The sequence below is a fragment of the Prunus persica genome, chromosome G7 (assembly GCF_000346465.2).
Source record: "Prunus persica cultivar Lovell chromosome G7, Prunus_persica_NCBIv2, whole genome shotgun sequence".
NCBI classification, from domain to species: domain Eukaryota; kingdom Viridiplantae; phylum Streptophyta; class Magnoliopsida; order Rosales; family Rosaceae; genus Prunus; species Prunus persica.
Window position 1 is genome coordinate 11280860 of NC_034015.1, and position 12551 is coordinate 11293410.

The window sequence follows — 12551 nt, forward strand, 5'->3', positions numbered from 1 at the left end:
AGGTTGGGCCAAGTGAGCCTAACCATCAGACAGGACTGAGCTGAGCTTTGGCCCATCTAGCCTTGTTTGCTCTTGAGCATTCAAAAACTATTTTTATTGCTCTTACTTGAGAGTGAGTATGATTGCATACACATAAAATTCCTCCAAGTACATTCACATTGATTTCGACTTAATGTTTCGTTGTTTAATTGTTGTAATATTGATTTAAACTATATGCTTCAAGTTCAACACTTATAGTTTAATCATCACAACATTTGGTTTCAATTCTCTAGCTTAATCATCATTTGTGATTAAGAAAGATGAATTCGTGAAACCACAACTCACTTCATATATCAAATTACATGCAACTTGAGCTTGGTACTCTTGCAAAGACTTGGAGAAGATTTGCTACTAAGAGGTAAAGAAAAGGTACTTGTTGAAAGGTTAGATTGTAGCTGCCTATAGGTGATAGTTTGAGCTAAGTCTTCTTTCATTTTTCTAGTACTTCTTAACAGAGTAGGTTAGAACTCTCCTGGCTTGGTGTCCCAAGTTTTTCCCCTTGTTGAGTTTCTGGGTCAATATTTGTTGCGTGTTATTTACTTAATGCTTTTTCTTGTTCTTTATTCTCCACATCATTGTTTGTGTTTATTCATGTGTGCGCCTTTAAAGGACTTACAATTTAAAAAGGTAGGTTATTACCATATAGCCTACTTCACACAAACCCACACCCCCCCTGTAGGCTTTTGGAGCTTAAGGCCTGATTTTACAAGTTGTTCTACACCATGACATGAAAACTAGGGCAACAACTACATCGTGAAGGCATTCCTATGAATATGCCCGCGTACGTTCTTCTCATATCAAAGGTGATGGCTTTAAAGCCCATTTGAGCTGAAAACGTTAGCTATTTCATTTTGGTATTCTTTGGGTTGGTTTAAAGATGAAAGGGAATTTTAATTGAAAAGGGCCTTGACTTGCAGACAAGAGGGCTCAAGTTCGAACCCACATGGCATCTTGGTTGTGTGTGTGAGAAACCTCATTCCCTTGTAGTTTAGATTATCGCTTATACTATTATTTTTTTAATAAATAAAAGGATGAACAGGAATTCCTAGTTATCATGAAAAGAGTGTTGGTACCTGGCTAATAATGGTTGAGAGAGGGAGAGAGGCTAGTTGGTGATGACTTTGTTTTGAAGAAATGCTATCCACTACCATTTTTGAAGGATTTTGTGTTGATTTTGCATTTGAATGGCATTTTTACAAGGATGCCTAGAATAAGGGTTCCCCATTAGACTGGCTGCTTTTTTCTTTTTTCTTTTTTCTTTTTTCTTTCCATGTAAGGAAGTAAATAAAAACTTAGAGATTTGTTGACGGGTAGGTCCCTAATCCTTGTTGAACTCTCATTAGAACCCTACAATGCAATTAAGTATCGTTATGTATACTCCCATCATAAAAAGAAAAAATAAATAAACTCTTACCACAAAATAACCATATCTATTACTATAGCACAGGCAGATTACCAAAACAACCACTCCCTTCCTACCCTGTTCAGACAACCATTCATCTCCTTTGATTTTCTTAGAATGTCATCCGTCTCTTGCTTCGGTTTCATTAGCCTCTCTGTCTAGTTCGCTTTGCCGGACCAGCTGTTGCTGGTGCGGCTGCCCTTTTTGAGGGCCGTCCCACACTCCTTTTCGTGGGACTTCCTTGCTCTTTTGCAGCTTGTCTCCCACCAGAACCTCTGCGCGAACCTTGATCTTTTTGTGCATTTCCCTTGCCATTTCCATTTTTCCTCTGCTCTGCTCTTCCTCCTCTGCTGTTATTGTCTGGGGTCTTTGATGTCTCTGCCGATAATCCAGTTTTGGATGTGGAGCTCCTCTTCATTCTACTCAAAAAATCTGCGGCGCTTCGCTTTTTCCCACTTGAATTAGTGTTGCTCTTCTTTTCCGTCTCAGCTTTGGACTCTGAGTTCTCATTGCTTGTCACTACTCTGCTTGAAAACCCGTCATTGGCTTCTGAATTCCTGTCGTTGTTAGTATTACCATGGCTCCTGCCATTTTTGCTCGAGTTGTTTCTTGAACTGCTCCTGAGTCTTTCTTTTCTTCTTTTCTTGGTGACGTGAAGTTTCTCAACTTCATCCGAGGATTCTTCTTTTTGCTTCCAACTTATAGCTGGCTTGACATCACGGAATGAGGTAGTGATTTGCTCTTTTTTTCTGTCTGGTCCAGAAGAAGATGTTGTGGATGCTCTTGCAGTAATTGAGCTGCGCTTGCGACAAGCATTCAGTGGAAGTGAAAGTTTTGATTTTGCTAGCAATGAATCCGACGTTTCAGGATCCTGGTTCAGAGGTGGAGCTGGCGGTTTCGGAGTTTCTTCTTTAGGTGGTGGATCTTGTTTAGGAGCCTGAAGAACCATTTCCTTTGAAACAAGTAACTGAAGCTCGCACGCGGCCTTGTATTCTGGAGACTTTTTCCCAAAGAAGACTATGGCATTGTTACAAATAAGCAACAGATCTCGAAAAAATAAGAATCTGCTGCAGGGTTCGTACCGACCTCCTTCAAGTCTGGTTTGCACCAATTCAAAATCTACATGTTGCCGAATCATGTTTTTATAAATGGGGGTCTCCTGCAACATTAGAGAACCATGAATCACACTGTCATTTATTCTGCACAAGTAACCAAAGTTATTAAAGATAAGATGACACGTTTATGCAAAGAATAAGGTCATCCCAACTCAAAGTTTTGACATTTTAGAAATCCAATTACCAATTAGCTAGATATGAGACTAGAATCAAATTTTTACAAAAGTACTTTTGGGTTAACATTTCATTCCAAGCTGGTGTTGTCTTTTTTGATTTATTGCCCTGCAGTTTCTGAGTTGAAAGCGCAATTTTGGGCCCATGAGCTTTGGCTTGAATGGCATAAGCATGAAGGGGGGAAATGGTAAATCTAGGTTCACATCTTGCCATAAGTTGAAAAAGAAAAGGGAACAGCCAATTATCACCAAGCAGATTTTATCCCAATAGAGCAACCAAATCTCATGCCACTACTAACTTTGATGAGGGAAACAACAAAAAATGAGATTCCTGCAACAAGGAAATGGTGGGGCCAACCACTTTTGTATGGTCAAATTGCACCAACGAGAGTTGGTATAGCCTTATTGGCCAAGGATAGAATGCAAACTCAGAAAGTAGCACGAGAAAGAAAAAGTATCCCTTTCAAATAATAAAAATCTAAAGTTATTCACCATCTCTAAACATGGTAGCATCCTCAATTAGCAAATCCCAAAAAACCACCACCAAGCAAAAGATGAATAATTTTTTTAATTAGATGAATCCGCCAAATAGTCATATTCTTTCGCATTGACTAATTATTAATTTCTTCGACTTATTGAAAGAAGTTCTAAATTCAAATTCCTCTTCCTTCATGCCAACCCTTGACATGATGTGGTACGCACGGCTTATCAACTATAATAGTATTAGTATAGATTCTTTTTTCAACAGAACAAGAAATTAAAAACTAAAAACCAATAGTCTATTGAGACTGACTACAAAATAAAAGGAAATATCTAATCGACAAATCGAGTAGGCACATAAAGACCTATCCACCCAACTCACATAAATACTTCCAACAAGGTACCAACTAGTCCTTTTCAGTCGAATTTTTAATACACTTACTAATATGCACCATCACGTACAATATAACCGCTCTCAAATAGGGCAAAAGAACAACATAACGTCACAGCCATTAAACCCGCGGTGACATGTCGCTACCTTATTGGACAGCGACCTCCGACCTAAAGACGTCGCCGTTTACTTTATGAAAACAATACTAATTTTCTTTTAAATAAATAAATAAATAAATAATAACCGAACCTGGGAATGAAGCCGGCGCTCGAAAAAGGAGGCAAACTTATGAGACCGAAGGATCCCGAGGAATTCAGCCAACGGCTGAGATTCAACGGGGACGCCCTTCATGGCGGGAGATTCATCCTCTTGGTCCGGTTCAGATGGTTCTTCCGGTCTGTCCGGACCGCCCGGTCCACCCGGTTTCGGTTCCTGCCCTAGTTTTCTCGACAAACTCGCCGAGCTCTGCACCTCACTGTTACTCGGACTCTCCTTCGTCCCCTCCTCCTCCCTTCCTTTCGACTCGGCCACCGATTCCTTCAACTCGCCGGAGTTCCCCTTCTCCGCCTCCACAACCGCCGTTTCCTTCACCACCGAATCGGAGCTTCCATTACACGAATCCTCCACCACCGGATTATCCAACTTCTCCACCGGTTCAATCTCCTCACCCGCCGGTTCAGTCTGTCCGGAGCCTTTATCAGCATCGGCGACTTCGGTTTCGGGAATCTCGTGTTTCGGATCTGTCGTGTTTGATTCGTTACACGACCGGTCGTCATGCTCGGAGACTTCGCCGGAGATACCTTTCTTCTCCGGCGAATTGTCTACCGGTTCGGCGTCTTTGTGTTCGATCTCTTCCTCTTCAGTCTTCTCTAGATCCGATTTTTCGACCGGTTTTTCGGTCTCTCTCAAACTCTGTTCGCGAACCTCCTTTAATCTCTCCACCTTCAACTGCAGAGACCTACACGATTATATCACACAAATAATTGAATTTAATATCTTGATTATAATAAAAAATTCAAATCGCTATCGTGATGGATTTAGATTTCTACACGATGGAATGGTCGTAGCGTTGGAGTTCACGTCGGAGTTCATCGAGACGGCGTTGTCGTAACTGGTCTAGCCAAGGAATAGGAGGAGTATCGTCGTCTTTGCCGGAAGCGGCGTCGTTTTGACTGAAACGACGTCGGAGGTCCTGGAACTTGCGTTTACATGCGTGCGGGGTGAGAAGATGGAGATTGGAACTGCGTTTGCGGAGTTCGGTGGCGACGGCGTCCCAGCTCTGCGTGCCGAAGCGGTGGACGGCGCAGGCGAGGAGGAGCTCCTCCCACGTGCCCCATGATGGTGTTTGTTTCTCGGGAAAATTGGGTTTATCCATCAAGAAAATCATGTAGTCACTCAGTCCATTGTCACAACTTCCCTCTGCAACAACTGATTTAACGTTCATTTAACATGTTTGATTGATTTTAATTCCCTTGGGTCTATTTGCCTCTTGGGCCTGTGTTTTTTTTCCTTCCTTTTTTCTGGTTTTGTTTTAATTTTAATTTTAATTTTAAGTTTGTTGTGTTAGGAATAGGCACTCATCTCGAGCATGGGGACTTTTGCCTTTGTCGGCCAAAATTACTATTTTGTCACGTATTTGTTTTGTCATTGGAATTTATTTAAATTACGCTTTTGCCCTCCTAAATTGAAAATATCAATTTTGAAATATGCAAGTGACTGTTGGCCGACGTGTCCATCCAAGTGACTAGATTTATTCGTACGGTCAGGATTATGAAACCCAATAAATCTGTCGTGGATGTGACTGGCTCCAAAGGTCCATAAGCCACACGCACGCGCATAACATAACACTTGGGTTTAGATATTAGATTGGGTTTGGGCTCTTGGGCACAATGCCCTCCCATACTCCTACTAGTTCTTTCTAGTGGTCCAATGTACATTTTGGAGAATCTTACCTAAAATATGGGATGTAGAAATAAATGCTCCCAATGTTTTTTTTTTTTTTTTTTGGTTATTCGGAAAAGTTGGATACCAAGCAAAAGAAAGAGCCACGCATGTAGGCAATTTAGCATTTTACACACTCGTGAAGAGCGAGCCTATTGTATCGTGAACATAATTACCACAGAAATCATCAAATTAAATTCGTTATTTTTCGGAGATAGAACACAACTATTGTAAATGTTTTTAAATGTTTTTACTTTTTTTTAATTCAATAGCCAAAATGCAATAAACTGGTGCATTTTACTCTTGTTATGCTACAGTTGAATCAACTTCTTAATTCAAAATTCATCCCTAAGTATCACCATTCTTACTATTTTATTCAGCAATTTTTACACCAACCACAGAACAAATCAATAACAAAATACCTAACAAATACCAAAATAAATAAAACAAACTATATAACTTCGTAGCTCTGCCACCATCAGTGATTGAGTGCCTTCTTCAATTCCTCACTCACATCACCCTCCGACGGCCCTTTCTCGCTGTTTGACCGCCAGTCAACTTTCCCGCCAGAATTCCTGCCCCCAATATTGCCTGAATTTGAAATCGACTTTGTGGCGCCGGCGATTTCCTGCCTGAGATCCTCCACAGCCTTTCTCAGCAACCCGTTCTCGCTCTGTAAAGCCTCCAGCTGACGCTTCACCGTGAAGCAAGCCTCCGCCACCTCGGCATTTCCCGGAAATGTCAATCCCTTTTCCATCTCTGCTGCCTTCGTGGTTTTACCCTTCGAATCTGCAACGTCCACGTGTTCGATCCCGATCTTGTTCATCACCAGGAACGGGATCTTGTGAAACGCAATCGGATTAGCCCCAGTACTCTTCATCTCCGCCGGCACCCTAACCCCCCACCGCAAGTTCACCACCCCCCGGTTCCACACCGGCATCGACGTCCTCGCCGCCATTTCCACGCCGGAAAACACACCGGCGAGAATTCCGGCCACTTGATTTTCCGAGGGCAAAACCGTGATTTTCTTCCCCATAAACGCAGTATCCACTGCTGGTGTCTCCGCCGAAACGACGCCGTCAGCTGGACTTACGATTTTTTGAAAGACAGAGGACTGCGACTTCTTGATCGAGAAGTCTCCGAACTGAGGCTTGAAGTGGAGCATGAAGCTAGGGTTTTTCCCGCTGCCGAGCAGATTGAACTCGGCGCTCATGAGCATGGAACTGGAGATCGGCGAGCCGAAGGGACCGGTCCCAGTCTTGACGACGAGGGAGAATGGGTTGGACGAGTCATTCGGCCGGTAACCGACCCGGATGGAGGGTCCGGATTCGAAGAAGGTGCCGAGGTTGAGAGTGAGCTCCTTAGACTCGCCGGCAACGATTCCAGATTGAAAAGGCAGGCCCAATATGCTGAGGGGCACCTTGGCCCTCAACAATGGCTTCTGATCCTCGCGGAATTTGACCGAAGCTTTCATTTCTGGTTTTGTAGAAAACCCTAATTGTGAAATTTGGGGGGGACGAAATTTATATCAATTTTGTCTCCTGAGAGTTACAGTGAAATGAGTTTTGGCTGGATTTGAGCTTGGCGTGTGAGCTGGCATCTGCGTCTTCGCTTTTGGGTGCGTCCGTCAAAATTTAGCCCTTGTGTTTTGATGAAATTACAAATCTCGTAGTCTGAGGATGCTGTAATATTTAGAACTGTTTAGGCGCATGTGTGTGCCCGCTAATGGGTCAGGAGCGTGGTGTGGCCACACGTGGCAAGAAGGTTTTGAATTTTTAAAATTCGGAAGTCTAAAATTAATGAATTTTTGAAATTTAAAATTTGTGGAAATAATTCCCGAGTGGCTAGCTAGGACCGTTACGCGCGGATTTGGTTGCCTAATGTTCGCTGCTAGTATATTCAAATTGAATCGTGCGTTACCCAAAAACTAAAATTTGAAACGTGAATTCATGATATTATTGCTTTAAGATTTTGCATTTCCATAAGGTGGAGTCTCCATTCGTGAATCCAGCCCCCAGATAGTCTAGTGAGAAAGAGATGGGGGAACAATGAATGAGAATCATGATAGGTATATAGTTCAATTTCCCCTAATATAACAAATAAAAATTAATTGTGAAATAGATTAAACTACTCTAACTATTAGGCCATTTTTAAGTTCATTGAACCATTTAGCATTTTCACATTAATACACAAACTCGTACACAATCTACATGCTGAGATAATATTATTCTAACTCTCCTATAATTATACTATTATTGACTTGAGCTCGTAATGTTTTTTTACAGGTACCCCCCTCCTTTCTCATTGGTGACACTGACAAAAATGATCCATAGCTTCTCAACATGAAAAAAAGATTGCTTGTTCGAGGAGCCAAAAAATTTCGCTCCAACATCTACTTAGTTGAATATTACGATATTGGCATATATGGATATGCAATCTTGTAAACGAGGCCAAACTAAGCAAATACTTTTCTTGCATATTGCTTTAGGTCGTATCCATGCCATAATTTTTTTTTTTTTTTAAATCCATTTAATTAGCCCCAAACTGATGAAACTGACCAACGCAACCCAATCATAATAGGGTTTGGTTGGTCTGGGTTGACCTAATAATGAGCCCTTTTTTGGCCCAATAAATCTTACACCGTTATGTATAGGTTAGGTAACACATTGAGACCAAAATCGACCTAACCCAACTCGTGCCCATCCCTAATATTGACAGTGTAGATGCCACATTTTATGCTTACTTGGACTGTCAATAGCTCATGCGTGTCTCTGACTCCATTCATTTGCTCGTCGTGGATCGGTTCGAATTGTGCTTCAATCTATTTAAACTTGGTTTCAATGTCTTCGTCTCGTCCCAACTCATGTGCGATTTATGTTTTCTGTGGGTGGACATGTCTTGGCGGTGGCATGATTTAGGACAAACTATGGGTAAATTCTTATGGAGGAAAATAAAGAAAATCTTTTGGTTCAAAATTGGCAAGAACACACACAATAAGAAAGAATCACACTAGATATCAGTTATGGCCTTAAAAGGGGAAGAAAGATATATCATTGGGTTTTTTGATTGGTTGAGCAAGTTTGAAGCAAATATTATGGCGAGGAAAATATTTTATTCAATGTTTTATTTTTTATTTTTTACTTTTTTAAAAGAATGTAATAGATTGCATTCATAATTCATGCCTAAGGGTGAATACAAATACAAATAACTATATAGGGTTAATACAAATACGGAAGTACAATAACCACAAAAGGGTTAATCTAAATACGAAGGAATCCACCGGCAACAACAAGCCAACAAGGTGTACCTCTACTCATAAAGTCAAAGAAATTCCAGCATAAAAGCAATTAATCTGGAAAAACCAGGCAAATACCTCATTGCACAAAACTACAAATGTAACTACAACCTTTAAGATCTAATAAGCTTTGTTATTTTATTGATATTATGATTTGATTGGTTTCTTGGTAGTTAAGTTTAAGAATAATTTGGAATCTTTAAGAATTCCTACGTGTATTAGGGTTTTGAGTTTACTATTTAAACATAATTTATGCAGTTGTATTTGTTAGCTTTTATTCATATTATATTATTAATAAAATTCAGAGGGTTTCTCTCTATTTTTCAGGTGGATTTCAGTTTATCAACTTTTAGGGTTAACATTTGTTTTCTCTTTATCTTATTATCGTGCTTTCGTACCGTGTCACGAGTCAACGGAACAATGACGACTCCCTCAGGCATAGGTGGTTGTAAGCTGGGGTGGGGGTGAGGGAAAAGGGTGATTGGTCCGAGTTGGGCATGCAAGTTTTGTTGTGAGTGGAGGGGTCGTATGGAAAGAGAGAGAGAGAGACATGAAGTTTCTTTTTATTTTATTTTCAATTGTTTCTTATTTTGTAAAATTTTATCCACATAAGCATTAACCGACTATAAGTGCCCGTTTGACATTGCTTATTTGAGGTAATAAGTGATTTTTAAAAAATTTTGAGATGCCCAACCCGTTTGGTAAACTGTGAGAAAATCACTTATTGTTAAAAATTGCTGTGAAAGAAAGCTATAAGGGAAAGCAGCTAATGAAGTGCTTTCATTTTCTGATTATGTTGGAATCAATTTCAAAGAGGCGCTGGATTTAATGATTATGTGTAAAATCAATACCTACAACACTTTTAACAAAAATTTTACCAAACGCCAAATTGCTTTGTCTCACAGCTGATTTCTCTCACAGCAAATCTGACAGCGATTATTTTCACATCACAGCAATGCCAAACTGGCCCCAAGTGCCAGTTTGGCATTACTTATTTGGAGTGATAAGTGATTTTAAAAAAATTTGGGAAGCTCAGCCCGTTTGGTAAACTATGAGAAAATCACTTATTGTTAAAAATTGCTTTGAGAGAAAGCTATAAAAGAAAGAAACTAATGGGGTGCTTTCATTTTCTAATTATGTAGGAATCAGTTTTGAAGAGGAGTTAGGTTTAATGATTATGCGGCAATCATTTTCTGATTATGCGGGAATCAGTACCAACAACACCTTTAACAAAAAGTTTACCAAATGCCAAACTGATTTCTCTCATAGCAAATCTGACAACAATTATTTTTACAGCACATCAATGCTAAACTGGCCCTAACTTACAATATTAGACAATTAAGAGATTAAAATTTGTAGGTTTATCCAATTTCTTAGCCGTTTGGTTTAAGGTTTAATAGCTTGGTAATGTGTATGAAATTGTATTCCTATGTTGATAAGTGTATCCTTGGGAATCCAATATCCTAACTCATGGGTATTGTTGGAAAACTAAGCGCCCGTTTGGTATCCTATTAAAAAAAAAAAAACTTAAAAACTATGATTCTTTTTAAAATATGAGTTTTCAAATACAAATTTTAAGATCTGAAAACTTGTTTGGTATGCAACTTCAAACCTATTTTTAAGATCTTAAAACTTATTCCAATGAATTATTATTTTTAATTGAAAAAAAAGGAAAAGCACAAAAGAAGCCAGGACCTCTCTTTCTACCTCTCTTTATCTGATGAACCAACGAATCCCAACAGTGAAGAATCATGAACTCAGGTTTAACAACAACAAAAAAGGGTTGCAGACGACGCCGTCGCTGACGAGATTTGGGCCGAAGCTGCTATCATCGACGACGAGATTTGGGTCGTTGACATCGTCGTCTTACATCAGAATGGTCTCGATCTCATCGATCCAATCTGGGGATGAGTTCGATGGAGCCTCCCCCACCGTTGATGACTCTGTTGATGGTTAGGGAGGAGAGAGAGAGAGAGAGAGAGATGATAGATGATAGATGATGATATGGGGGAGGACAGAGACGTGAAAGAAGAGAGAAAAAAAAATGGAAAATCTCACTTTTTTTGTTTTCAATAATTTGGATGTTTTTGAGTTTTTTTGGGTTTAGGTTTTTAAAAATGGGCTTACCAAACGGGTATTTGGGGTTTTGGACTTAAAATCTGTTTTTGAGTTTATAAAATTGGATCCAAGTAGGATACCAAACGGGCCCTAAACAACTTTTCAATCTTAATCTATATATATAAAGCAAAAGGCAGAGAATGGTGAAACATTTAAAATACCAGAAAATGCCCTTGGTTAATGCAAACATTAAGAATTGAAATTATTAATTAAATGAAGATAATATGGTAAATTCATAATTTTTCGTATTAAAAAAATTAAAATTAAAAGAAAATTCAGATAATGGATCCTATTTTTATGGAACACAAATATCCATTATCTTTTTTAATTCTAAAATAAATTTAAATTTATTTTTAAAAAAACCTCTCGCATGCGCAGAAGCGCGTGCAGAGAGGCTAGTACTGCATAAACCAAACATGAAAATGAACATCTTCCATATCCATTACGTGTGATTATGCATGGGAATTTCATTCCCAAGAAATTCATCCACGACCCAAATGGCAAAGCCCTTCATGTATGAGTTTAAAAATATTGAATATTTCCACCGCACTTCAAAATGGCCTAATAATAGGTGTAATTTGATGTAATAACTATAAAATTACACAATTTACTATTCTATTATAGTAGTAAAAAAATTTAACTTAACAATCACTTTTCAATTGTAATCTTAAATTGCCCTTTAAATTTATTTTTCAAATGATAAATTGTAATTAACTTTGATAATGTGGAGGGAAATTGCTGAATTTGGTTTGGTAACTAAAAATAGTTTTCTTTTTCCTATATTGTTACTATTTCCATATATAGATATACACACACAACAATATCGAATGTATCATTATGTATAGCAAAGCTCAATTATTCTATCATGTATAGTCAACAAGTTCAAAAATAGTTTTCTTTTTCCTATATTGTTACTATTTCCATATATATACATACAACAATATCGAATGTATCATATCTATTGCAAAGTTCAATTATTCTATCATGTATAGTCAATAAGATTTGAACTTGAGACTCCTTCAACAAAATATATGCTATCATTAGGCCAAACGTTTCTAAGAGGCCGAAACGATATTTGACCCAAGAAATCACCCACATAGGAATTTTCCTTTTAAAGAAACAATCATTTTTCCTTCCTAATTTTCGATTGTCATTTTAAGTAATATATATATACAACCACTCCATACTTTAGGTTGTAATATACGTTTGTCAACAAGATCTAGCTTAATGGAAAAAGATCTTGACTTTCAAATTATTGGTCTCTAGTTTGAACTCCCATGACACCTTGATAGTCCAGTGGTCTCACGTTCGAACTGTCATGGTACTTGAGTAGTGTGCGTGTGAGAAACATCATCTCTCTTGTGGGTTAGACTATCGCTTATATTATATATAAAAAGTTGTAATACAAGTTTTATTTTTCCTACCAACAAAAGAAATGATAAAACTTTGACCTATAGCTTACGCAGGAAGATTCCCATATAGCTTGCACAACAATTTAAAGATGAAAGAAATCTCAACCGTCCATCGTGCTGACAAACGCGTGCATTTGTAATAAATCCGCTTCGAAATCAGAAAATCAAACAAAGCCCAACAGCCG

General features: G+C 38.8%; 2 protein-coding genes across 2 annotated transcripts; both read right to left on the bottom strand.

The window, feature by feature from the left end:
• Positions 1339–5418, bottom strand: LOC18769143. The gene is made up of 3 exons (XM_007201945.2): positions 4650–5418; positions 3850–4558; positions 1339–2600 (listed from the first exon to the last, which is right to left on the bottom strand). Exons 1-3 carry the CDS (start codon positions 5042–5044, stop codon positions 1587–1589), a joined length of 2118 nt encoding a protein of 705 aa, XP_007202007.2. The 5' UTR covers positions 5045–5418; the 3' UTR covers positions 1339–1586.
• Positions 5777–7195, bottom strand: LOC18769094. The gene has a single exon (XM_007202153.2). The coding sequence runs from the start codon at positions 7013–7015 to the stop codon at positions 6020–6022; it is 996 nt and encodes a 331-aa protein (XP_007202215.1). The 5' UTR covers positions 7016–7195; the 3' UTR covers positions 5777–6019.

Bases quoted from the DNA above. Each gene is read 5' to 3' on its own strand.
- LOC18769143 (XM_007201945.2), bottom strand. From the start codon at position 5,044: ATGAACGTTAAATCAGTTGTTGCAGAGGGAAGTTGTGACAATGGACTG. The intron at 4,559-4,649 runs GTAGAAATCTAA...ATAATCGTGTAG, and splicing joins CGCTACGACCATTCCATCGT to GTCTCTGCAGTTGAAGGTGG. The intron at 2,601-3,849 runs GTTCGGTTATTA...CTAATGTTGCAG, and splicing joins AGCGCCGGCTTCATTCCCAG to GAGACCCCCATTTATAAAAA.
- LOC18769094 (XM_007202153.2), bottom strand. From the start codon at position 7,015: ATGAAAGCTTCGGTCAAATTCCGCGAGGATCAGAAGCCATTGTTGAGG.